Source organism: Trachinotus anak, unplaced genomic scaffold (genome assembly GCF_046630095.1).
Source record: "Trachinotus anak isolate AG129_WGS33_773 ecotype Australia unplaced genomic scaffold, CSIRO_AGI_Tana_v1 ptg000009l, whole genome shotgun sequence".
Classification (NCBI taxonomy): Eukaryota; Metazoa; Chordata; class Actinopteri; order Carangiformes; family Carangidae; genus Trachinotus; species Trachinotus anak.
The window spans coordinates 2,087,064-2,113,652 of NW_027273860.1; the positions used below are offsets into that span (position 1 = coordinate 2,087,064).

The 26,589-nt window shown below is 42.3% G+C and overlaps 3 protein-coding genes across 4 annotated transcripts in view; 1 reads left to right on the forward strand and 2 right to left on the reverse strand.

The window, feature by feature from the left end:
• Positions 1–1,065: 1,065 nt before the first annotated feature.
• Positions 1,066–8,122, reverse strand: eif1axb (eukaryotic translation initiation factor 1A X-linked b). The gene is made up of 7 exons (XM_071484455.1): positions 7,966–8,122; positions 7,153–7,236; positions 4,960–5,063; positions 4,664–4,714; positions 3,605–3,686; positions 3,160–3,251; positions 1,066–2,507 (listed from the first exon to the last, which is right to left on the reverse strand). Exons 1-7 carry the CDS (start codon positions 7,979–7,981, stop codon positions 2,502–2,504), a joined length of 435 nt encoding a protein of 144 aa, XP_071340556.1. The 5' UTR covers positions 7,982–8,122; the 3' UTR covers positions 1,066–2,501.
• Positions 8,123–8,796: 674 nt separating this feature from the next.
• Positions 8,797–12,856, forward strand: LOC139624969 (myoneurin). Its single transcript, XM_071484458.1, has 2 exons — positions 8,797–9,053; positions 10,005–12,856. The coding sequence occupies exons 1-2, from the start codon at positions 9,027–9,029 to the stop codon at positions 11,127–11,129; spliced, it is 1,152 nt and encodes a 383-aa protein (XP_071340559.1). The 5' UTR covers positions 8,797–9,026; the 3' UTR covers positions 11,130–12,856.
• Positions 12,857–15,168: 2,312 nt separating this feature from the next.
• rps6ka3b (ribosomal protein S6 kinase, polypeptide 3b) overlaps positions 15,169–26,589 on the reverse strand; it is a 46,453-nt gene continuing 35,032 nt past the window's right edge. Inside the window, exons 11-22 of one of the 2 annotated variants that reach the window (XM_071484456.1) lie at positions 26,103–26,191; positions 24,759–24,823; positions 24,543–24,645; positions 24,281–24,390; positions 23,547–23,672; positions 23,377–23,466; positions 21,970–22,128; positions 20,938–21,099; positions 20,512–20,588; positions 20,169–20,286; positions 19,850–19,990; positions 15,169–19,164 (exon numbers count right to left, since the gene is read on the reverse strand). In XM_071484456.1, the coding sequence (XP_071340557.1) occupies positions 19,042–19,164; positions 19,850–19,990; positions 20,169–20,286; positions 20,512–20,588; positions 20,938–21,099; positions 21,970–22,128; positions 23,377–23,466; positions 23,547–23,672; positions 24,281–24,390; positions 24,543–24,645; positions 24,759–24,823; positions 26,103–26,191 (1,363 nt within the window). In that variant the 3' untranslated portion in view covers positions 15,169–19,041. The remainder of the gene's footprint in view (positions 19,165–19,849; positions 19,991–20,168; positions 20,287–20,511; positions 20,589–20,937; positions 21,100–21,969; positions 22,129–23,376; positions 23,467–23,546; positions 23,673–24,280; positions 24,391–24,542; positions 24,646–24,758; positions 24,824–26,102; positions 26,192–26,589) is intronic. The other variant, XM_071484457.1, reaches the window with a different exon arrangement.

Below are 26,589 nucleotides of genomic sequence, written 5' to 3' on the forward strand. Positions count from 1 at the left end.
CTCAACCAGCCTCACTGATGTTTGTCTTCATTGTTTTTATTGTGAATTATTGTTGTTGACCATCGGGGGCTGCTCTCTCCCTCACGTGGCTCACGTGCCGGCCGCGGCGTGACGTCACCGTTACGTCACCGTCACGTCAAACCGAGGCTGGCTGCCGCGGACGTGCAATATGGGTCAGCGCGCACACACACACACACACATGCAGGGTCAGCTGACAGCTCTATAAATAACAACAACAAACACAACCATGACCTCACACTGTTTCTGATTGTATACAGAACCCACAGTCAGCAGGTCTCTTCAGTTCTCCATTTTTTAGGACATACCAGGTTAGTATATGTAAATAAATCCACTGTTAAACAGAAAGAGTCCATTACATCCAGATTACTAAACCCCATAAACTGGTACTGGCTTCATCAGCAGGCCATTTAAATAACAACGGATCAAAATGAACCCTGACCAGTCTGGGTCAACATCATATTGTGACTTCATTAGATAAATACAGGCAAGCAGCTGCAGGTCTGGATCTTACTTTGTCTATTCTGATTTGACAGTGTCAATAACCAAGAGGTCTAGAAGATACTAGATAGCATTTCTAAAACTTGACAATAAAAAAACATTGGCATGCAATATTAAGGTGTTCTGACCTTCAACATGGCTAAATCAATAATAGAAATTATTTATTTTTCCACTGACGTATGGAAAAACAGTAAAAGTTCAGTGGAAGTCAAGAAGAGTGAGAAAGAATCGTTTGGATTTGTGCTGCATGATGAGACACATGAAAGGAAGACAATGGAAATAAATGAAGTAATCTTTTCAGTATGAGGGAGTTCACAAGTTTTGTCACCATAAAGTCTGTAAAATGACTTTTGAAACATGCTGGGATCCGTGGGAGGATTTCCCTTCGTCAACAGCCCTGTTGAAGCCCTGGATGTTCTCAGCCTGCACAGCGAAGGGCATGAGTCCAGTTCACCCCAGAGCTCCTTCTGTTTTAGGTCAACCTCGCCACCATCAGACCGGCACAGGAAGTGCGTTAGGCGCCTAAAAACCACTTTGCCAGGTCAGTGGAGTTAAGATCTTTATTGGAAACCCAGCCTTCAAACATCATAGTACATTTTTATTAATTCAAAGTTACAGCAACAACAGCAACAGGCCCCATGTAGTCCAGAGCAGTGGTTCCCAAACTGAGGTGCAGCCCCCCCGGGGAACATGGGGACGTTTCCAGAGGGGGGGGAGGAAGGAAAATAGATATAATGTATTGTATATATATATCACTGTTATTTGATTTTCTAGAGGTTAAGAGAATAAGTAAGACAGATGGCTCTGCTGTGAGGTTTTACTGGTGTGTATCTGGTGGAAATGTTTGGGAACCGCTGGTCTGATGCGAGACAGAGCGGCCGACCTTCACTGTGTGCTGAAGCCACAGAGTGAGCAGCAAAGAGTTCAAAAGAGAACATGGAAACAAAAAAATAAAACAACAGACAGAAACACAAATAAGGGAAACAACCAAAATACATTTGATTCTCCTTTTGATTTCAGGGGAAAGGAATCGTCTTCATTTGGCCTTGGTTCAATTCAAAATGAGAAAATAGTCGACTGTAGTACATCGTCAGCGGGATATGATGTTGACAAAATGACAAACCTTAAAGATTCAGAGCCAGTCTCAGTGTTATTATCTTTCTTCTATCATTAATAAACAGCTTTCAAACTGTCTTCAACTTTATAGACGGTCTTACAGGCTACAGCTACAATGATACAGACTGCCAAAGGAAAAAAAACACAAAATGGTTTATCTTTTTATTGGCGAATCCAGAGATTCTGTACTTGTTGCTAAATTCCACATAGTGTGAAATCAATATAAATACATTTTTAAAAGATGACGCATTTGGTGCAAGATATTTTGCAGTTATGGTATCGGCACGAGCCTCTACAAAACAGTGAGTGTTTGGATTATACCAGAAAAAAAAAGGACTCCGTGAATGAGATGGCAAATTTGCCGTTTTTTTGATGTTAGAAGCAAAAGGTAAAAATCTAGCAATGCTCCAGATATCCACCCTAAATATGATGCTGGTGATCAGCCTACTCTGATTCTCCGATCCAACTGCATGAAGGCAGAAAAGGGAAACTGTCTGCGTCATCATCAGTCACCAGGCAGCCTGCTGCATCGCCCTCCAGTTGCTACGAGTGATAACTGAGACAGTCTTACTGAGGCAGCATCTCATATTCATTCATGTTAACAATAAACTTAAAGTACTGATGTATTATTATTTCTTTTTTTTTTTTACCCCTATGGAAAATGCACTTAAAGTTCTCAAAACAACAAAAACTGATGGTAAACAAACAGCATAAACTGAAACAGACTGTAATGTAATAAACTGTATTGGATTGGCATAGGCTGATCTTAATAAAAATAATTATTATTGGTGCAGTGTGTCGGCTCAAAATATCCCAATCGGAGCATCTCTAGTAAAATCCCACCTTCCCCCTCTTGTAGCAGGTCTTTAGATCTGGAAAGAAAAGAGAAAACTCAATTATTTCAACTTGTGTTCTGCAGTTTTAATTTACTGTCACTTTGTGCTTGAAGGACAATTACTGGAACATTATTCAGAGGTTCTGCTCATGTCCTGCACTGATTTTACATCACTTAAGCTGGTTATCCAGCATTTATTTTGTTAGTATTAGGGCTGTAATGTAAAATTAATTATCAGTTAATGTGCTAAATACTGTTTCATGAATGATAATTGTATATAGAAATATCTATAATTTATCTATAGTTCACACAAATAAATACAGTCCAAAGTGATATCTTCAACATGTTCTACACCTAAAGATATTCAGTTTATTATTATATTCGACAAAGAAACATTTAATATTTACATTTTTGACTAAACACAAGAAAATAAATGGCAAACCATCCGATAATGAGAACAATGGTTAGTTGCAGCCGTGCAAAATCTGACAGTGAATCACTGCTCAGATTAAAAAGCTCAGATAGTACTGATATTAGACTGAACTTTATTTAGGCAGAGTTTAATCTAACTGGTTGTGTTTAGACAACGTTTACGGTTAAGAGGATTTTGTTTTTTTGCTTGTTGATTAAACAAGGTTTGAGAGAAAAAAAAAAAGACAGGGGTCAATAATAAAATGAGAGGGACTTACATCATCAATGTCCTCATCATCATCGCCAATGTCATCAAACTGGATCTCATCATCGTCTCCAGGCCCGAAGGTGTCTGTCTCATTGATTTTGGCTGTGAGGAGACAGAGCAAGGTGTTAAAAAGGAAACACTTAGCAATATGTTCATGAATCAGAAAACCATAACGTTTCTACCACATTGTGATGGACTGACTGAGAGCGATGTAATAAGGGTCAGGAAAGTGAGGACCTCTGCTGTTTAAAGTCAGCAACTGCATGTATTACTTCACTGATTCCACCAACCCTGAACTTTGAAGAATACTACAACTACAACAACACAAACCTGGTAAACACTGAGCTGTAAAGAACTGATGCAGACTGAAAATGCTTGGACAGTTTGGCTCAGTTCACACCAGGCTATAAATAAATTCCTGGACCTGTGTAGATGTAACGTGTCTTCCAACTCACCGTGCTCTGGCAGCTCTCCGTAGGCTTTCAAACTGCGAGCCTCATCTGCGTTGTACTTGAGGATGACATCAGCTTTGTTATCCTGAAACACATGTTGTGGTATGAGACGGAGGCCGAGGCACTGCACTGTTCAGGGCCACATGTTTTACTGATCGTGAGAGCATCAGAGGGAAATACTAACAAGACTTTCAACAGGCAATTTGACCCATATCTTGCCCCAAATAAGACCAAACCCTCATATTAGTGTGCACTGACAGACATTGACATACGGTTGACATTGGTCCACATATGATTTTTAGATATGGTCAGAGGTCAGGAAGAATGGTACTCAGGACTTTAAAGCCATTTTTTGCTAAAATCATATACAAAAACATTTTATAAGTAACATTACTGCCATTGGCAGGCTAGAAAAAAAAATAAAACCTTTGTAAATGAAATTTAAAGCTGTAGCTTTTAGGAAACAGAAACCATGACTTACATACTGTATACTTCATTAAAAATATAAATAAATAATCTAAGTTCTCCAGGAGATATAAAATCATACAAATCAGTTAACCCTGAATTAAAAAAAAGGAGTGTTTTCAGCTGACAATTCCAAAAAAAATACAGCAGTAGTGGTGAAGTGTGAATGACTGTTCATTCCACATTTTAAATGCCATGACGCCAAGTGCTCAGTCACTTGTGGCGGCAAATCTAGATTTAGGAACTGTGACAAGAGCTTGTTTGCTGATCTAAGCATGTGTCCTTGTACATAAGAACTTAGCAGGAACAAATAATATCATTAATCAATCATTAAACATGACCTGGATGAGCAGCAGCAAACGGATGGATGAATGGATTCATTGAAAAATATTTAAGGTTCACATATGAATTTTACATAAGGTCAGAGATCTGGAACAAGACAGTTCAAGACAGTTTTTTATAAAATTAAATGCATAAACATTTTACAGGTCACATTTGCTGCTTTGTTATTGAACGGGACGTGTGGCATGAGGTCACAGTGAGGGTCAATACAGTGTGAAGAGTCTGATCTGTGTCGTGTGTGAGCGACCAACACACCTGGTAATCTCTCAGTCCGACCAGGATGATGTCTGACGTGTTAATCCAGACCTGGAGGAAAACAAAACAAAGCAGAGATTACACCTTGTGTCATGCAGCAACACACTGCACTTTGTAACACACACACACACACACACACACACACACACACACACCTGAGTCCATGCTGCCACACTAACGGAGGCTGACTGACCATTGAGTTCACGCTGATTCAGCATTACGTCAGGGGGTTTCCTCTGTGTGTGTGTGTGTGTTGGTGGGAAAAAGGGGTGAGAGGACAGTCGGGACATTCCTACCTTTTTCCGGAGTTTTCCTCTGATGTGGCAAAGCCGCTTGGTGCCATCAAAGCACATGGCCTCCAGACGTCCATTCCCCAACATTTTAATCACCTGAGCATATTCTGGAAAACAGCAGAGAGCAGGACACAGTCAATTCAAGGTAATGCATGGACACCATCTTTGAGCCCCTCAGAAAAATGAGTTTAACATCCAAGACTGGGGCATTTGTGTTGAGCCATTTTTGGCAACAGATATTTCAGTTCTACAACAACATAGCAAGGTAACAAAACATATGGTGGTCCTGAAATGAAATTGAAATTAAATGACTAGAGTTTCCTGCAGGGTTTCATGGTCTAAGTAACCCACTTCAGGTGAAATAAAGAGCGTATCTGCTAAGATAACAAGAAATTATTGCATTTTTATGAAATTTAATATTGCACATATATTAATCTCCAGAGGAAAAATAAGCAAGTCAATGTGTTTAATGAGGTAAGTGTTTAAACCATCATCTTGTGCAATACTGGAAACATAATATGTAATAGAAAAGAACGAAATGCAGACAAAAGAGCTGAGGAGATGGAATAGAAGCTGCCTCAGTATTATTGGATTCTGAATAGGAAAGTTCTTCACAAAAAAGACCAGAACAGAAAGAGGAGGAGTGTTTGGGGGGGTCAAACAAGTAGAAACAACATTATTCTGCTGTGAGAACAGAAGTTTTTACTCATGACATCCATGCTACTTCCTGAAAAAGCCTACATAAAACAAGATCAGGACTGAGGGAACGTATCAATAATCAAAATCACCATGTATTGTTTACGGTTGTTTGTAATCATCCTGTTAATAAAAATATTGTGATTGTGGTGCATAATTTTGTTGTCTAACAAAAAAAAAAAACCCTGAATAAGTTTTCTTCCTGAGTGATTAATGACATTTTTGAGAGTGCAGCTAAAAAAAATAGTTCCAGTCTAATTTCCATTATAATAATAAACTCCAGTGGAGGACACCCCCCCCACGAACAGCAGCACCCCCGGTCTGTTGCTTCGCCCTCCTTCATTTCCCACCATTTAAACTACTGTATGTAATAAAGGCTAAAAATGCCTCTGAATAAATTCCTTACAAATCATAATACAGTCAAATGTGATGCGCATGAACTAGACACCTAGACAAATATTTACAGAAAATGTGATATATAAATATTCTCTGAAGGCTCTGTGCCCTGCTCTAAACATGACTGTGCACAGCGTAGCCTTCACAAGCAAACCTCATCCACACACTGGGCTCACTTCCACACCAGCAGGGAGTTTGGCTGCACTGACCACTGCAGTCGAAGCCCTGAGCACCTCTGACTGCAGGCTGATACTACCATCTAGTGAAGCTCTCAGTGACAATTTCCCCTGGAGCTCAAACAGGAGCTGTGTGTCGTTCATATATTCTGTTCTTAATTCTTTATATGGGATGTATTTTATGTCTCATAGCTTGACCCCACAGATTCTCCTTTTCTGGGGTTTCAAGCAAAAATGCCAAACATTCAGATGTAGAGCTGCAACTAACTGATATTTTAATTATCAATTAGTTAACAACAGACAGCTCGGTGCACTAACTAATTGTTTAAAAACTGCTTGTTTTGTGCGACCAACAGTCCCAGTTTAGTTAGTTTAGTGTCACAAGTTTTTTTGGGCTTCTTTTGCTTTAAATTGTTGATTAACTGATTCATGAATTACCAAAGTTGCTGCAAAATAATTATCTGTTGGTTACAGCTTTTCACTACTGTCGAACTACAGGAACACCATATGGTATAGCCCTAGTTTTGCACAGATGGTTAAAAGTGTCTTGGGGGATTTTAGAGATATTGATATTGTTAGAGATGTTGTTTTGAAGGTTTTGCTGATCTTTAACAACCTCTTGAGCTTTCAAAAATCATTGGTTAATAATATTTTCTTAACCAACGGTTAACATAAACTGGGGTTATAATGACTATCAAGCTGCTACAGCAACCTGTAATGACGTAGTGAGACTAAATGCAAACAAGTTACTTCCATGTACCTGACGTTGCTTCCAAGTGATGTAACTAAACACTTTGTGCCTTTTGGAAAGACATAATTCTCTATTTGTTTTCAATCAGTAAAGGAGTAAAGGCAGGAACTGGATCTACGGTTCACTCTCTGGTGTAACAGCTGGCTCCTCTTACCCAGGATCAGATCCAGTACTCACCCTGTCCATCCTCTTTGAACACCAGCTCCCTCTTCTCGGACTCATTTTCGTTCTTTCCACGTCGCCGATTCTTTCCTCCTTTACCTGTAAACAGAGACAACAAGACATCAACTAATGCTGTCCAGTCATTCATTTTTATTCCGCTCACTGGGTTAAAGGTCAGTGAATAGAATCAGTTGGCCTTCTTGTCACGGCCTAAATTTCTAGCTGATGGAATTCCTCCGACATTGGCCTACAAACGGTTATAGCGTGATATTTATATAAACGACAGGTCAGATAATCTGTTGAAATGGGGAAACTACAGAAGATGAGAAATGACAAGAGACTGCGGGAAACTTTAGACGCTACCTCGCTAATGTATGCGACGTCCTAAGGACCTTACATTACCAGGACACTCAAATTAAACCTCTAAATTAGTTAAATATGCCAATAAAAAGTTACCCGGTGTTATCAGGGGTTAATTTAAGAGAAATAAAGATGTCACAGGCCAGACCGGGGTGGGGTTTAACTAGCAGCTAACCCGTTAGCTAGTAGCCAGCTAGTGGCGGAATTACACTAGGAAGCCGGCACGAAGTATTGAGCAACTTTATCTAACCAACACTAACTCAATCACTACCACAGTAAAACTCATGTTTAGTGGCTGCGTAGACGCTGACACCGTTAACGCCTCGGTAAACGACTCGAACCGGGATGCTAACTAGCGTTAGCCGCTCGGTGTCACGTTTTCACTGCGTGTGTCTCCGCGGCGGGCTCGACACAATTAAACAAACACCGAAACACACACACACGCTAACGCCTTCCCGCGTCTCTTACCTTTATTCTTGGGCATATTCTTTCACGCCTCGGTCACGTTAATCCCGCTCGGTAGAAAGGACAGGCTGTTAAACTATGACTGTTAATAGTAGTCAGCGAAAACGGAGACCTGAATAGAGCTAGTTAGCAACCGCTAATTCTCTCTGCTGAACCGCGCATGCGTTAAACAAGGCATTCAAAATACCGTTGCTTTATTGTAAGAGGTCATTGTTAACAGATACAAAAGACAGCTAGCTTCCTATTATAATTATTTTCATTGTTTTTTATGGCGGTTGAAGAACAATATGATAGAGTTTTATCACCAACAACTGGACTAACTAGACTTTTGTATCAATAAAAGAAACAAAAAGTACACTCTCTCGAGATATCGAAACAGTAATATCTAAAATCTTTCTTTCAACTTATGCTCACCTAATTATGGTCTTCATTTCTGTTCTGCTAAAGTATGGCCTGCTGTCTTTGTCTTTGTCCATATTCTACAGTGTTTGCTGAATCTCTATTCCACATCTGGACCAGTTAACCAAGCCTTCAAGCTGCAGCTTTTCCGTCCCCACTGCCACCTGAACAGGACATCAGAACACCTTTGCTTCGTTGTAAAGGTTATTAATAGTCATTTTATCACCTTTTCTACCCAATCAAATTATACTATTATATGTAGGAATGTTTTTGAATTCTGTTTTGCAGAATAAAATAAGTGCAGAACAGTTTCATGTTTGTTGTAAAAGGCGCTCTGTAAATAAAGTTTGTATTATTTGTATTGTTGTTGTATCCCTCCGCGCCACCAGGGGGCGGTCGCTCCCTCCGAGCGGCTGCTGATGTTTTATTTTCCCCGGAGAGAGAAAAGACATTTTGGGGGAGCTCCGCTGAACGAAGCCTCGCTCCTGCACCGAGCTAAGCTGGATTTCGGCTCTTCCTGAAGATCCTCCGGCGTCTTTCAGCTCCACGTTTCCCCCGTTAAACAGCCAGCCGGTGCGGAGAGATAACGACGGCTCCGGGCGGAGGTGGGCCGCCTCACCACCCGCGGTGTTTCCAGCTGATCTGGTCGGCGAGGCTCGGCTGTGATGGCTGACTCCAGCGGCAGGGTCACGGTGAGTCTGTCCCCACGTTCATCCTCAACACGGAGAGAAACGACGTCTTCATCACTTTTCACGACATTTTGTCCGCATTAGTTAAACGTGCATGAGCGGATTGTAAACAGGTGAACTGTGAAGCTGTTGTAATTAGGATTTTATGGTGTTAAAGCAGCATAAACATGAACCGGTGGCTGGTGTCATGATGTTGTAAACAACGATTTCCTGAATGGAGAAGCTACAGTTTAGCTGCAGTTTAATCACTAGATCAGTTTCCTCAGGAACTGTGGTTGATAATAACACGTTTGTGCCAGTAACAGAAAAACAGCTGGACACATAATTAACAAACATGACAGCCATGTGCGTGACCTGTGATCATGAATTAAACACATTTTACTCGTGCAGTAATTGATAAACTCAGCTGCACAAGTACAGGAAATGAAACTGAATAAAATGCAACACAGTAAAATGAGTCGAATAAACTTTTATGTGCAGAGCTTGGAAAATAAAATTCAGAGTTAAGATTTTACTGATTCTGCAGCTTAATTCACAGAAATAACCTGAACTCTCTCAGGAGGGTCCCACCACAGTCGCTCCCTGCTGCAGACCCGGGCTGAAGGGGTTGAAGGTCACATGAGGGCAGATTTCTACAGCTCAGGCCATTTTATTTATTTCTAAAAGTTAAACTCTTTCACCATGTAAGATATTATGATGGACGCCATCAATTAAACGAGTCACCGCGGCTCTGCGCCGTCTCATCTCCACTACCTGCACGGAAGAGGCGGCAGGTGGGAGCTGTTCAGGAGCTGCAGCAGGCAGACGTCACCTTGAGCTCTGAGAACCTGAGCTGAATAGTTTCACCATTTGATAATGAAAATAACTGTCAGTTGTATTGTAAAGATACAGGGTTGTTACTGTTGTTACTTCTTCTGTGTGAAAACATTCAACAACATCTGTCTCTCATGTCAGACGTCCTCAGAGCACCTGGCGGTCAGAGGCGGAGCGGCAGGAAAAGCGATGGCGTCCTCCGTCACGGCAGGAAACGGAAACTGGGAGGGTGCAGGCGGGATGGACCAGATAACAGTGGTGAGAATAGATGACACCCACATTGCAGAGGAGCAGTGTCACGTCGGGGAGAAGGTTAAAGACGACGACGCCAACGCCGAGTACTACGAGGTGGAGTACTCGGTGCCTGCGGAGGAGGTGGTTGTGGGAGAGGAGGAGGAGGACAGCGTTTATGTTATCGAGTATTCAAATCCTGAGGAGGAGGGAGAGAGTTACCAGTTCACCATGTCTGTAGATCGATCGCTCCCGGCCAAGAAGCCCGTCGTCAAACATCCGGTGGTCAGAGAAAACGCCAGAGCGCCTTTACCGGTGACGTCCAGACCATCGAGGCAGAGGCACGAGGTGAGGCAGAAGAGGAAGATGGCGACAGAAGAGGAGGGCGAGGAGGAGGAAATCGTGAGCAACAAGAGAGTGTTAGAGCTCGGGGAGGACTACAGCGACGTGATGGGCTCAGGGAAAAGACAGCTGGTGTGCTCGCTGTGCCCGCCGCCCGGCAGGTTCTTCAAGAGGGCCTCGGGTCTGGCCGTTCATTTAAAACAGATGCACCTCATGGAGGGCAAGAAGACGTTCTTCTGCACGTCCTGCCAGCAAACCGTTCGCACTCAGATCGAACTGGACGCGCACACACGGCGCCACGCCAACCAGGACGCCGTCTTCACCTGCTCCCTCTGCCCGGCGGGGACAGAGGGTAAAACCGAGGCACAGACGACGGCGTTCAAAGGGTCCAGGTGGGGCCTGAAGAAACACCTGGAGAAGGAGCACCCGGGCGTCATCCCTCGCTGCGACATCTGTAATAAAGGCTTCAAGACGCTCGTGTCGTACCTCGCCGATCAGTTCAGGCACGTCGGCGTGTCGCCGTTCTACTGCGCCAAGTGTCAGATCTACGAAATGACAGAGAGGGGTCTGAGCGTGCACATCAAAAACCACGACAAGAAGAAGAAGAAGCAGGAGTTGGCAGAAAACCACCCGGCGCCGACTGGAGTCTCCGCCCCGCTGGATAACTCCGCCACGGACGACTCCGACTTCTGACCCTCTGAGTCCGGTGTCCTCCTGTCAGTGTTTGGACTGAAGCAGCAGCTCCGTGACCTCCTCTGAGTCGGGCTCACGTCTCACATTTATGCACCTGGAACTGGTCTCAACTGAGCTCTGGGCTTTAATTAAGCCGAGTGTCCGACAGAACCGGGCCTCATTAATCCAGACTGCTCGTAGAAACGGGCTTCAGAGCCTCGTCCACGTTCACCTGATCAATTCAGTATAAAGTCCGTTAATCAACTAATTTCATCAGTGCAGCAAACGTCACGTCAGGTGTTCATGAATCAGACGCAGCGTTTCCTCCAGAACTTTCACATTAAATGTTTTGCAGTTTTCCCTTTTTTTTTTAAAGTGATAGTTATCACTTTAAAAAGGCTTTTAATGTGAAAAACCATCAGGAGTGTTCATCATCTGTAGTATCATGAACACGATGTGATTATTTCTGTCAGAGACACAGTGGTGAGCGCCAACGTGACTCTGCTGTGGAAGTGGACGTTCTACTGAACTGACCACGTGAGCTGTTGCAGTGGCTGCAGGTGTTTTTCATCTTTTTTTTTTTTAAATGAGGTTTTATGGTCTCTGCCATAACTTGTGCCATGTGCTGGAGTCTCCTCTCTGTAGCTTCCATCAGTGTCATGTGTAAAATAAATCCAGTGGCCTCAGTGGGACCTGAAGGAAAATCACATTTTTACATTTTTTTGTAATTTTTGCCTTCGCGACAGTTATTATCACACCAACATGTAAATATTTCACGCATGTCCCAGATCCAGACAGCAGACACAGCTGTGCAGACTAATTCAGGCCAACGCAACAGTTCCCAACACACAGTCTGTTTTTCTGTGAGGGCGGAGTAGGTGGAGGTGCTGGACCGGGCTGCGTCATATTCACAGGTGTTTCTATGAATGCACATGAAAGATTCGAGGAGAAAGTGTCAGACTCATTCAGAGTCTTCATCAGGTTCGTCGTAAAACACATGACAACTACATTTCAATTAAATAACATTTTAAAAAATAGGACAAAAGTACGAAACATAGAAACACCTGAGGAGACTGAACAAACACTTTTAATAAACAGGTCACTGTTGTGAGTGTTGGACCTGAACACTGAGTTTAATCTCTTCAAACTACATACTGGTCATTTTTATTTTACCTTATTAGCAGTTTGTATAAATAAACATACATAATGAATTTACACTAACAGGAAGTGATGTAATCATGAACTTTACAAACTAAAGGTCTTTTTTAAGATTCCTGCAGTTTTGCGGCTGTGAGCAGCTCTCAGCTCCTCATCAGAATACTGAGTGGGTTTACGACACAGTGGGTTTCTCAAGCTGTGGTTTCCAGCATGAGAGCTTGTTTTTTTAATCTCACTCACTTTGACACAACAATAGGAACAAAACAGCCGCTTCTCATGACCCGGGTCACGTGGCGCCCTGTAGGTTTATATCATAAATGCGACTGAAACTATTCTCAGAAGTGTCTTTAATCTTTAATCAAGTCCAGTTTAACCGAAGAACCCAGGCCACTGAGCTGAGGGTGGAAGGGAGCTGACGCTTTATTTTACAGGTTAAAATATTCACTGCAGCCCTGAAGTGTTTCTGTGTGGACGCACACACACACACACACACACACACACACACACACACACACACACACACACACACACTGGACTGAAGATTAGAAAAGTCATCTCTCACTTTCTTGTTAGGATTTATCCACGAAAAGTTTTTAAGAAAAAAAAACAAACCAGGAAGTTGTGTCTGATGGACTGAAGGCGAAGTGATATATTTCAGGGCTGCAGTGATTATTTTCAGTTTTACTCAACAGTTATCTTGTTGATTAATTGGTTGATAAAATGTTAAATAAATAGTATTTTTACAGTTTTTTGAGATGTCTGTGAACGTCTCTTCTTGTTTGAAAAAAGTCTAAAACTCACATATTCAAAACAGTTAAAAAACATCTTTTATGTTTTTTGTCTTTTTCAAACTTTTGGTGTTTTTGCTTGAAAAATGACTGAAAATAATCAGTGGAGAATCAAATCTATTAAAACTTCTTAATCATTAAACTGTTTTCAATAATTTGTAATAATCTTTAATCACTGAAGATGTTTATGAAGTAAAAATGCCAAACTTTTTGAATTTTGACAGAAAAATCAGTTAAACCCAAAAAATAACTGACAGATTAATAAACGGTGACAATAACCAGGTTTATTTCAGACGCTTTAGCTTTTGACCTACATCCAACTCCTCATCACAATTATTTAATATCATCTGCAGTTTATTACGTCCTTATTTTGGTCTGAAGAGCTGATGTCACAAAAAAGCTAGAGAAAAGTAAAAATATGCATAATTTTGAAAACATATATATATATACTTATTTGTCTTTATATTATTGTATGACCCCTCAGATTTATTTTAGGACCCTTTAAGGGGCCCCAACCCACAGATTGGGACCCACTGAGGTGTGTTTGGACCCGTCTTTGTGTCTGTTTATGTCCCTGATTCTCTGTGAATCAGACACATGATGTAAAATCCACCAGTGTTTCATTCATCAAATTTTTCATTCACTTGTTTTATGAGTTACACTTTTTTTATTTTTGAATCAGTTGTCTGAAAACAGCTGGATCTTTTTAATAAATACTAAAAAAAAAAAAAAAAATTTAAACTTTACATTTTGAACTCTTCAGAAGACCTGAGGAGTTTCTGCTGGTGATGAAATAAATCATGAATATTCTACTTTTGCAGGATAAAACAAGTGTTAAAGGTGCTAAAAATCACCAAAATATCAACTAAGTTTGGTGCAGAAACACTGAGATTAACTGTTTTTATGATCATTTATTAGTGAACATGAGTTGACATGTGTTTGTAATAGTGCTTTGATTGTAATCTTTGTTACCTGTATTTTTGTTAATGGTGGTTTGAAATGTTTTTTTTACTTGAGCAGTTTGATTTGTCTTTGCAACATTATTCATGTGTCTTTTTTAAAATTTTCTTATGTCATTAAAGGGAAACGCCACTGATTTATATCCCTGTGTTTGTTTGTTCGGCCTCAGACTCTCTCCTGGTGTCAAACCTCAGTATTATCATGTTTTTTTTAAAATCTTAAAACAGACAAACCCGTAGTTCTCCAGTTACCGTTTTATGATTCAGACACCTTTCTTTAGTGTGTATATTTTTTATATAAATGTGTAAAAATTAGGTGCAACTACAAATGTGATGATGATGATCTTCGTGGTTTCGTCTCTACCACCTTTCCTCACCTGGATCTGGGCGGTTTGCGTCTGTAAACTTCATCTTCTTCATCTTCAGTCTCCACAGATGTCCTCGGAGGTTTAAGTCTGGGACTCTGACGGAGACTTGTCCTGAAGCCAGTCTAGAGTTTTCTTGGCTGTTTGCTGCAGATCATTGTGCTGAAAGGTGAAAGGTCAACCGTCACGTTGGGAGTTCTGCTGAGGAGAGCTGCTGGGATCATCGTCCTTCCGGCAGGTTCTCCATCACCTCCCTGACTCAGTTGGTCTGGACGACCAGTTTACTGAGACCCCTGAGCTCCTGGAAACACTCCGAGCCTCAGAACTGGTTTCACATCTTTACTCAGGTCTTCAGACAGCTCCTGGGTTTGGTTTTTGTCCTGACATGAACTGTGGAGCCTCATATACTCAGGTGAGTCTTTCTAAACTGTGTCCAGTCGATTCAGTTTAACACAGGTGAACTGGAATCAAGCACCTGACTGCAGCAGACGGTTAAATACTTCAGTATATAAGAGATTTCAATTTTTGAGTTTTAATAAATTAGCAAAAGAATCTATGAGTTATTGAGTGAAGACTGAAGCCAAAACTGACAATTTTATCCATTTAACATGAATCTAAAACACAATAAAGAGTCAGTTTCACACATCACATAAACTGATGTGATCAGGTCTGATTTGGATGAAACTGTTTAATCCTGGTTCAGTTGATCAGACTCCAGAAAGAAGAATCCTTTAAAAGAGTCAATTCAAAAGCTTCTACAAACGGCACAGTGATCAATAAAAGTCTGATGTGTTGTTGACTGATTATCCTTTTTATTTGTTATTTTAATAGAAAGTCCAACTCTCGCTGCAGGTACAAAAACAGAGAGCTGGTGTAGCAGCAGGGCTGAATGCGTCTGACAGGATCAGATGAAAGAGGAAGATGGAGAGAGAGAGAGAAGAAGAAGAGAGAAAGCTATTCCCCTGTTTATAATTACAGAAAAAAAGAATCATTCCTTTTACATTCCTTTATCCCAGAGCTGTACATGGATAGACGAGGCAGAGATCAACACTTATATATTTCATTTGATATATAAAATAAAAGAAAATCAAAGGTTTGTGTGAGAGCGGTGACGTTTTAAGCCTTTACGTCGACAGACATTCACAGGAGCGCAGCGAGGACGAAGCAGGTTTCACTCGTTCGTCCGGAGAGGAGCAGGATTCATGAGGGGATGCAGATGTTACAGATGCAGGATTTCTGGAGCGAGGAGAAGAAGCTGATCCTTGTTTGTTAGTGCTCGCTGATTGTCTTCAGTCCCCTCGTCGACGCAGTTCATGTCCCCTCACCAGGTGACCCCGGGTGACCCCGGGTGAGGGGAGTGTTTTTGCAGCAGAGGCACACACAGGTAACAGAGCACTGACAGCTGGAGAAGGCAAAGCACAGAGGCCCTGAACTCTGACCCCTGTGGATATTTAGGATCAGGTCACACAGGACACATCGAACAGCTGAAGCACAACATTTTGGTTGTAATTAAAGGGCCAGTTCACCCAAACCACAGATTAACCACAAGGTCATATCTTCCTTGAACTCACTGTCATGGAGGCGATGTATGTTTACCATTTATTATATGAGTATTATTCTCTATATACTGTAACTCAGTCAACTCCAACCGCTGAGCTGCAGAAATCTGCAGCAAGAGCAAGTCAGTTAAACCTGCTTCTTCAATTTGTTGATATTTCTGATGCAGACAATTTGCTGAGATTTCACTAATTGTTGCTTCATGTTGTGAAACAATCAAATAAAATAATCTGACGCCATCTGACCTGGTGGTGAATCTTCACGCTGAGAGTTTAAGTTTTGACAAATCTGTCTCTGAGATTTCTGCGTCCTCGCCAAGACAGTGACGGTAAAAAAAATAAGTACAGCATTTAAAGAGCGTTTAAAGGAAAAATCCACACACATCTGTCTCACTGTGAAGAGTTTTCACAGGAAATACTTTCTACTCGAGATGTAATGCAGATGAATATTGTTCACACTGAGTTACAGAAAAATATTGGAGATTAACTTCAGATTATTTGGTCAATGACCAGTTTCCTATAATATACAGTGATTATTACAGAGGTCAGAGTTTCTAGAGGCAGAAATCTGATGTCTTTGTTCTTATTTTCAGTGTCAGTGACAGTTTTCACCTGAAGAATCAAACTAACGTGATGTACTGAAAAAGCTGAGGAGCATATTCCCATGACGTCAAACTGAACCTGCACAGGGTCCGGGGGTTTGTCTTCGAGCGACCTGGGTGAACTGACCCTTTAATGGCTCCAGACGTGGTTACAGGTAGATTTTCTGCTACACAGGTGAGTTTTTAAAGGGTTTCGCTGACGGACGACAGTCACAGACGCACTGGTGTCGTCACACGCGATGAACGTGGATGATCGTCCGTTTGGTCACATGGTGGAAAATCCCTCAAACCTGTGGCTCCACAGACGAGACTGAGGAGTTTGAGTCTCCACAAAACCAACGTCCACAAAGACACAAAGCATCTCTCAGGTTTTGGATCATGACTCTGTGACTCATGACTTCTGATAAATGCCTGTTTGTGTCCTGCTCACGTCCCATCACTCACATTTGTGTGCTTTTTTTTTTTTTTTTTTTTGTACATCTCCCTCCTCCGGGACATATAAAAATGCATTGTCTTGATTCATAGAAACCTGAGTTGCTCGACATGTTTGTATTTACAGTTCAGCTCCTGTCGGCTGCACACAGAGATGATCAGGCGGCTCATACAGAAGGTCGTCCTCACAGGAAGCAGGAAGCTCTCTGGCCTTTTATCTTTTAATCCAACACGTTGTCTTCAAACAACCGGTGTGGCTGACGGCCCAAAGACTGACTCCTCACCAGGACAGAAATTCATGAGGCGCCTACATGTTCTTACATTTGCTGTGCAGAGATCACCCGTCTTTTTCAGTTAAAGCCAGTTCCATAGCACCTAAAGCCTCTAAGTGTTTCTTCAAATTGAATTTAATTTTACTGATGTCTTAAAGCTGCACAGGACAAGATGTCTATGTAAAAAAAATCTCGGTTTTATTGATTTATCAGCCTGAAAACTACTTTAGATTCTCAGTGCTTTTGCATAAATGAATTTCAGCTCTCAGGCGTCGACACTGGAGGGAAATCTGTGCAGCACACAGGACTTTCAGAATAAAACATTCAGAGAAAATCAAATCTTTTTGTGTGTTTTCCACCACAGACTCAGTTTACTGCCATCACTTTGCATAATTTTAGATAAGTGCACTAAGTTTCGTGGCCACTGGGGGGCGTCCAACACGTCCACTTGACTTGTGTAACTTTGAAGTGATGCCAAAAAGGCAGAATCTGCCTGTTCCTGTTGATTTATGAGCTCAGATTGAGGTTTTTCCGACATGTTTGAGTGAGAATGAAATTAAATATTTTTCTTCTCACACTGAAGATGATTTTAAATATTTGTCTAAGCAGCTCAAGGTTGTTTCAGTGATAATTCTGGTGATTTTATATATTTTTCCTCTTGTCAACAAATCCCATGAGCAGAACTAAACCAACAATGACTGTATCTTACTATCAAATATTGTGTGTGTGTATCTGCTGCTGAAAATAGTTCCCAAATGCTCTATTTCCTATGTTTTAGGAAACGACTGAACCTAGGATGAAACTATGAGAGACAAACGACAAACTGTTGGTTTTGGTCTTTTCATGGGATTCGTCGACAACCACAAAAATATAGAATATTAAGCTTTGAATTTGTGAGTTGGTTGTCAATTTACTCTTTTAACAGATTTATGTCAAGAAAAGTCACAAGAGTTTGAGCCAGATGTTGGGCTGTGCCCCGGCTGAGACAAACCAGATCAGAATTTGTTTATGGTCTATAAAATACTGGACTCTGGACACTCAGACTCTGCCTGAGAAGTACTAAAAAGAATTTTCTAAACTAAATCCCGAGACTTTTCTTTAACCCACAAACACCAGGTAGGACCAGATGCCTTTGCTCTCAGATTTCCTCTTCCCTTAATTTATATTTTTTTGAGATTTGCCGGTAAATCTAAACGTCAAACATCGAGGGGCGGGGCGAACGTTAATCTGCACTGACTCACTCCCTCTGTCCTTTCCTGTAGATGCCGTCATCTCAGAGGCTACTTGAGGTTTAAATGCAGGATCTACAGCTACGCAGAACCATGACGCCACTATAATAACAATGATCCTAGCTCTTTAAATGCATACACTAGATCACCACGTTCCTATGTTCAGATTCCTCCGGCGGTGAAGTAAATAAATACAGTACTTTCATTTTCCTGACGCGCTGATTGTCCAAAGCAAAAAGGCTGCAGGAGGACTGGGCCTCCGCAGCGGGAAAGGAGTCGACAGGTGGTCGTTACAGCTCAGTCCGGCTGTCGATCGGAGACACCAGAGCTGAGACTCTACAGTAAGACAGCAGAAGAGATCCAATCAGAAGAGTCCATTAAGGTGCAGGACAGGACAGGGAGGGGAGGGCGGGGGGTCAGCGGCGGTCTCTGTGCTCCTATTTGGCGTTAGCGGTTCCCAGGTCCATCAGTAGTCTGTCCCGCCGGACCGGAGTGGACAGGGGAGGGGTGGTCCGGCGGAGGTCAGATCGAGGTCAGAGTTGATGGGAGGAGGTGAGGGGGGCGGATAAAGGTCACAGAGCGGTGGAGGTGATCTTCTTCACCCCCCTCCGCTGGGCCAGAGTGGAGCAGCCCACCGGCTCCAGGACCGGAGGGACGTTCCTGTTGAGGGCTGAGTAGGTGGCGGCCATGGCGCCCTGGAGGGAGGAGACAGAGTCAGCGTCCGGTCAGTTAATCAGTTCAACTGCAGCCTCACAGCGAAGCACAACATCCTCCTGTTGACTGAATATTTCTCACAAACATGACGCTTGGTGCTTCATGTTAAAACAAACCTCCTGCGTCACATGAACTCTGATAATTTCCTGACGGAGAACGACTGGAGAACATTTCTCATTTCTAATTTTCAGTCAGTGAAGCGTCTTTGGTGTCAAACGTGCTCCATCAATCAAACTACGCTCTGACTGCCGGAGCGCTCACATATGTCTGGTTCTTCACAGCCTGAACTGAACTGATCAGACTGGTACAAGTATCAGAGATCGGAGATAACCTCCTATCAGCGGCGACGCCAGCTTTCCTCAGAAACAGACACGTACTGTATGTCTCTCACTCGTCTGCGGGCTTTTATTATGAAATACTCTTAATCTGCACAGAGATTTGTGTCTGGCGTGAACTGGCTTTTTACTCAAATGCCTGTGTCGTTTCCATGACAACCAACAGAGGCGGAGAGGGAATAAAAATCGACCCAGGACAGTTGAGTCAGACTGGGCCACATGCATCGTGCAGTGAGCAGAGGTTAAATTAACTGTGATGATTTGTAGAAACATGAGTTATACTCTAACAAGCACCAACAACAGCTTTTGTTAGCTCTGAGCTGTGTGTCACCTTGACGAGGTGCGGCGCGTCCTGCCTGTTGAGGGTGTATTTAGGCAGCTGGTCCCTGTGTGTCACCCAGGGGTGTCTGAGGACCTGCCCTGCCGTCAGCCGCTGGTGGGGGTCCACATGCAGCATCTTAGACACCAGATCCTGAGGGGTCAGAGGTCACACAGTCACACTGAATCAGTATAAAGCATGTCAACATACAGGATGCAGAACTCCACTGGAGCATCATGGGAAATAAAGGAGGGAATTTTTTTAGTTTGTTTTCTCCATTTTCTTGAGTGTGTGTGTTTGATGATGCAGCTGAGTGTGTCGGTGTCCTCACCTTCGCCTCAGCAGAGACAGACGTCCAGTATCCTCCACTGAGAGAGAACTTTCCGCTGCCAATACGAGCTAAGATCTCCTCCGGCGTGTCCTCCGGACCGTTGGCAAACGGAGTGAAGCTGGAGACGTAGGAGGAAAAAATAATTCAATCAAACATCTACACTCTGCTGGAGCCAAAAACAGACTCAAGGAAAAAGTCAAACAAGTGTTAAAAACACTGATCAATCAAAAGTCAATCAATTAGCAGTGAGAACAATCATTAGACAAACAGTTTTAAATTGTTTCATCTAAATGAAACTAAAGACAGAGAGTGGAGCAGTTAAAAAGCAGTAAATCAAACCAACCCTGTTAACATGGTGTAGAGCAGCACTCCAAGACTCCAGATGTCACAGGCTGCATCGTAACCCTGCTTCTTCAACACCTACAAACACACACAACAGTTGCACAAACATCTGCTTTCCTTTCCTCTCACCCTGCTCTGACACAGCTTCAACACCTACAACAAGTTTACTATTCTTGAATATGTCAGCTGTTTGTAAATATAATATACAAAATACACAACATAAAACTAAGAAATCTAAAAATACACCATCACAAATGAAGGTGGAAAACATCAAACCTCCACATCCTCCCTGCATCTTTCTCTTTATCATGATAATAAACACCCAAACCTGCCAGCTGCCAACAAATATTGTTCGGCGTCTGTCTGTGGTGTGATGATGATGGATCAGGTTCCAGACCTGGACCCCGACTCTGAGGAGCTGACCTACCTCTGGGGCAACAAAGTTGGCCGTGTAACACGGCGTCATGAGCAGGCCGTTCTCCGCTCTCAGCTGTTTGGCGAAACCAAAGTCACAGATCCTGATGGACTCGGCGTTCCCGCTCTCGTCCACGTAGAGGATGTTACTGGGCTTCAGGTCTCTGTGAACCACCTGCAAACACAAGGGAGACCATGAGGTCAGACTGTGATTTCTGACCCGACTTCTTGTTGTTGCTTCTTCAAACTGTTGTGTCGAACTGGGAAAAACTACTGAAGACAAATAAATACATACATTTTAATCTGTGTAGACAAAACAGCCTCTTGGTTTACGTGATAGTGTCAAAGGTGGGAAGATAAAGTGTCCATAAATTGAAATAAATTAAAAAATGTGCAACAAATATGATGAAATTTTAATAACTGAAACAAAAAGGAATAATAATAATAATAATAATAATAATAATACCTTCACAGATTCTTACAGGACTTTTCACCTGTTGTAACATTAAAGAAATGTTGCACAAATCGTTTGATAACTGGTTTGTAAATAATCTCCAGGTGATTTGTTACAAGTTACAGTTACAAGTGTCTAAAAACTGTTTCCAAGAATAAATAAATGAGTCATTAATATTCACTGGGGTTTAAATGGAGCAGTTTCTTTCATGGAAATTCACCTGGAAGTAAATAATAAACTCAACACAGCTAACAGAACTCTGTCTGTATTTTTCCTGTAATTATCACGCAGCTCTTTCCTTGGAATCATTAGGACAGAGCCGACCTGACGTTTTAATTTCTTCTTCTTGTCAATCACACCCACATTTAACCAGTCACTGTTTTGTCCATTTGTTTCTGTGTGAAATTAATTCAGTGTGAATAAATCCTCAAATAGAAAATTCAGATTCTTTTCCAGTTTAATGTCATTCAAGCTCCGATCCAAACTGAAACTAAATGAAAACTGAGCAGCAGTAAGTGGCTCGTCTCTTTGTTTTACTTCTGGTACTGAAACATCAGAAACCATAGAAGAAGAGGAGGATGAGCAGCGTACCCCCTGCACGTGCAGGTACTCCACCGTCCTGGTGATGGTGTACAGAACAGCGCTGGCTTCTCTCTCGGAGAAAAACTTCTGCCGCAGGATTTTGTCCAGCAGCTCGCCTCCTTTCATCAGCTCCGTCACCAGGAACACTGAGCGGCCGTCGTCATACACCTACCACACGGAGACAAATCCACCCACACTCAGTCACAGCAGCTAACGGATTCACTCAGTCACTGAATCCAGCAGCTTCACATGGGCTGCAGTTGGAGGGAAAATTAAGATGTAGAGGTATTTGACAACTATTTTAATCACTGATTCATTGATTGATTTAATCGCTGTTGTTAAAGCAAACACATCAAAGTTTCTCTGATTCCAGATTCTCTATGAATATTTACTGGTTTTCTTAGTTTTCTGATTGAACATTTTCACATTTAAATACACTGTAAGACAAATGTATTGATCAATGAAATGATCAACAGGTTCACAGAGAGTTGTTCAACTTTGTACAGTAACTTTGCTGTGAATCTGGTTTAAAGTCAGAAAACGTTTAATGCCGACTGAACAGGACATCTGAAGACATCAGCTTTGACTCCAAGACAATTTCACAACTTCCTGACATTTTATAGACGTAACCATTGATCAGTTAATCAGAAAATAATCAACATGTCAGTGGATAATAAAAATAATCATTAAATAAAGATGTTTTAATCCAGTTATTACTTCAACTAAATATAGTTTCAAGTTCCTAAAAGGTTTGAGTAAATACTTAAAGCCGATTTTCAACACTTGACAGTTTTCGTGTTTCAACACATTTTACTACAAATTTCATAACCCAGCTTTAACTGCCGGATGAGAAGGTGAACTTTTGTGTCACGTATATTTAAGATAAGTTCGAATTTATTCAAAGCGTCGCAGCAGCAAAGAAGAAGTAAGACACAGATGCAGTGTAGAGATAAAAGAACTCGACTAAAACGACTGAAAATCACTTTATCTATGGCGTTTAGACAAAGAGCTGAATCATCTGTGCAGCAGCCAGAAAAGCAACTGAACTAAAACATGAATGCAGATAAAAAATTGTCTTTTGTTACTGGAACTGATGCAAGTGAGGCAATTTTCACCCAGTAGCAAAACGATATTTTTAACTCAAATTAAGAGTGAGTCACAGAAAAGCTGAAACTAGAGAGGAGCCATTAGCATCAGAGCAGGAATATCATTGTTTTCTCTGTGTCCACACAGATAAAGTCACCAGTGACCCCGACTGAGTCACACATTGGGTAAACACCAGGAGATTTTCACAATAAGATGCTGCTCTGAAGTGGATTTCAATTTAAAGTGCATCAGTATAAAAGCACCAGAATCACAGGATCATTGACCTTTGTGACCTCACAGCTACATCTCTCTAAGTTCAGCCTGACTCACGTCCTTGAGGGTGATGATGTTAGGGTGCTGTCCGTATCTCAGCAGGATCTCCACCTCCTCCGTCGGGTCTCTCTTGGCCTTGTTGATGATCTGTAACGAGGACAGACGGTGTTTACGGCGCTGGAGAAGCTGGACGTGGACGTCACGCTGCAGGCTCCGTGTGTTCTTACCTTGACTGCGTACTCCATGCCGGTTCCTTTGTGTATGCAGCGTTTACAGATGGAGTAGGAGCCGACGCCGATGTCCTCTTTGATCTCGTAGGCGTCTGAGAACTGCGACGTGCTTCGGTGCAGCTGCTACGTGCACAGACACAAACATCAACAGTACAGTAGTATCAATAACTGAGGGCGTTACGGTGGTTTTGTGGGCGTGTGCTCGAGCATCAGATTGTTAGTTTGGATCCTGACGTCTACGTAGCGGCTTCATCAGGAGCTTTCAAGTGCATCTAGCACATTATTAGTCATTTAAAGTCGCTCAGCCTCAGACAGACGACCCAGTCAGATTTAATCAGATCCAGACTTCTGCACATCACACAACAGGTCTCTGCCACCTGGAGGATCCACTTCATTACAGCTTGAAGGATCTGCAGAGTTAACGATCAGCAAACTGGATGCATAGTAGAAATTATTTCTATTTCAGTTCCTTTTCTGTGACGGAGCAGCAGCAGCAGCGAGGTTGCTCAGCTGGGACACTGCTGTGTGCACTGTGGGTAAAACCACTCATCACTGCACTGGCGTTGAAGCACAGGGGTTCAGATTGGATCAGATTATTCAGAGATGAGGGTGGGAACACCTGAGGAGGTGTCCAGGAACCTTTCTGGGAGACGGTGGGAGGCGAGATGCTGTTTTCTCTCTGTATCTGAGGCTCTGTGTAACTACACTGAGAAATACATGTGTGTCTGTACCTGTACAATAGCATTGGGTAGTGGTTGTGTCTCCTCTTCTGTTATGGCAACAAAACTGAATCCTCTGAAGAGCTGATGGGCGTTGGCGCTGGGAGGGACCCCCGGAGAGTCTGAGGCCGACACAGAAACAGCTGTTAATCCTCACTGCTCAATGAAATGAGGCTTTATTGAGAATGTAGTTCATCTCAGCAGCATGTGAAGAGGAAGAAGAGGAGGAGGAGGAGGAGGAGGAGGAGGAGGAGATGAGGTGACAGTCTGGTACCTCTGGGTGTTTTAGCTGTGAACTCTGGATCAAAATAGAAAGTGTCGTCAGGTCGTCCTGCGGCCGGTTTGAACGGTGGGTGGATCTCTCTGCGGTACAGTTTCTGAGGAGAGAGGAAGATGATGCTGAATGAAACACAGTCGAGACCAAATAATAAAAGACATGAATATTTTTTATTTCAACTCGTTTCAGTGTCTCTGGCTGTTAGACTCTCACATTCCAGTCGATGGTGTTGAAGAAGTGATGCCTCTTGATCTCCTCTACTCCATCTGGTCCAGCTCCTGCAAAGAAACCCAACATCAGCTGTCAGTCCTGGACAGACCAGCAGGAGGCAGAGTGACCTGTAATCACAACCTCACTGTTCAATCCCCACAGACACTGGCTCCTGTTGAAGGCTTTAAAAACATTCATTAAAAAAATAAATAAAAGTAATTTCTTCAAACAGCTGCTCAGTGGGAGAGGAAAGATTTGTCAGGGACTATTTTCTGTGGCGGATTAACCTGTTACCGGACATATGCCTGAAAATAATGTCCCCAAAAAAAGGTTACTGTCATAACCCAGGTCTGCTCTTTAAATTTTACAACCAAAAAGAGACACTGAGCCACAGCTGCAGAGGCATGGACATGTAGAAATGTTGTTGTTTTTTTTGGCTTGCCTATTTTTTCTTTGCAAACAGATTTGGAAAACACTCTGCAGCCACCGGTCTGAACCAGCTCTGTGTCGGCAGCTGTTGGATCCTCAAACACTTTGCACAGATACAATCAGGAGACGTGGAGCTTTCAAACAATGTAGGATTGATCAAGGTTGTGTTGGGACTGAGTCCCACACAGACCCAAACACAGCTAAAGCAGCACAGACAGAGTAAAAGATGAATCCACATTTGGAGCTGGAGTGAGTGTTTGCGCAGCAGGACTGTGTGTAGGACTGAGTCAGAATAAACCAGTGTGTGTGTGTGTGTTCATGGTGAAGAAGGAAAATGTCAAAGTGATGTGTTTTTAATAGTTTTTGGAAACAATGGAGCTCAGTGGCTCAGAGGAATCAGATGGTTCAGACCACACCTGTTATTAAGAGACATTCATGTGATTTGTTGACAGGAGGAAAAACAGGTTTGTTAGTGCTGAAAATATTTGTTTTGTTCTACTTTACTACTATGTTAGAACCTGGAAATTAAATTTAAAACTCTAAATACACATTTTTGTAGTTTTTCATCTGCTAGATCAGTGTGACGCCTCACATTTCAACATCCCAGAATCCTTCATGTTTAAACGTTTGACCTCAGACTTCAGCTGGTCCAGTTTCAGTGGTCAGAGACCAGACTCAGTGGGATCCTCTCATTGGCTCCAGCTCATTAGTGACAAATCAGGTGATGGGGAACTACTGGGACAGAAACTGAGCCAGACTGTTGGGTCCTTCTGTGAGCTCCCTAATCACAGGTGGAAGGGTTATATTTTATATTTTGTATCTTATATTTTTAATCCTTGTTTTCAGAGGAGGCTCGTGTCTTCATCTGGAGGAGATGAGATACTCTGATTCGATCAGTTCAGAAGAAAATGACGATACCTAATCTGTTGGCAGGGTTGCGTTTGAAAAGGTTCCTGAGGAGACTCTGAGCTTCTGAACTCAAGAACTGTGGCATTCCCAACTTGGCCCTGTGAAAACACAGAGACAGACAGAGAGGGGGGGGATGAAACTGAAAGCTGTGGGTTTGGTATTAAAGACACAGCATGTCTGCAGCAAGGTGCAGCTGTCATCAAATGTCCATATTGCATATCCAAAATGAAAGTATGTGAAAGACTAGATGATAATCAGTCTCTCACACAGACAGGAAACACACTCAGCGGTCTGCAGAGTCTCTGCTCAGCATTTTCTACAGTCAGAGAGAGAGAGAGAGAGACGACGCAGGAAACAGGAGGGTTAATATTTCCTCTGATTTGTTTTTTTTTCTCTGACGAACTCCAACATAATTAGTCTTTCTCTCTCTTCGCTTCTCCTCCCCCCTAATCTTCTGTCACCTCCTCCGTTTCCTCCCTCATTGTTATAAATGGCT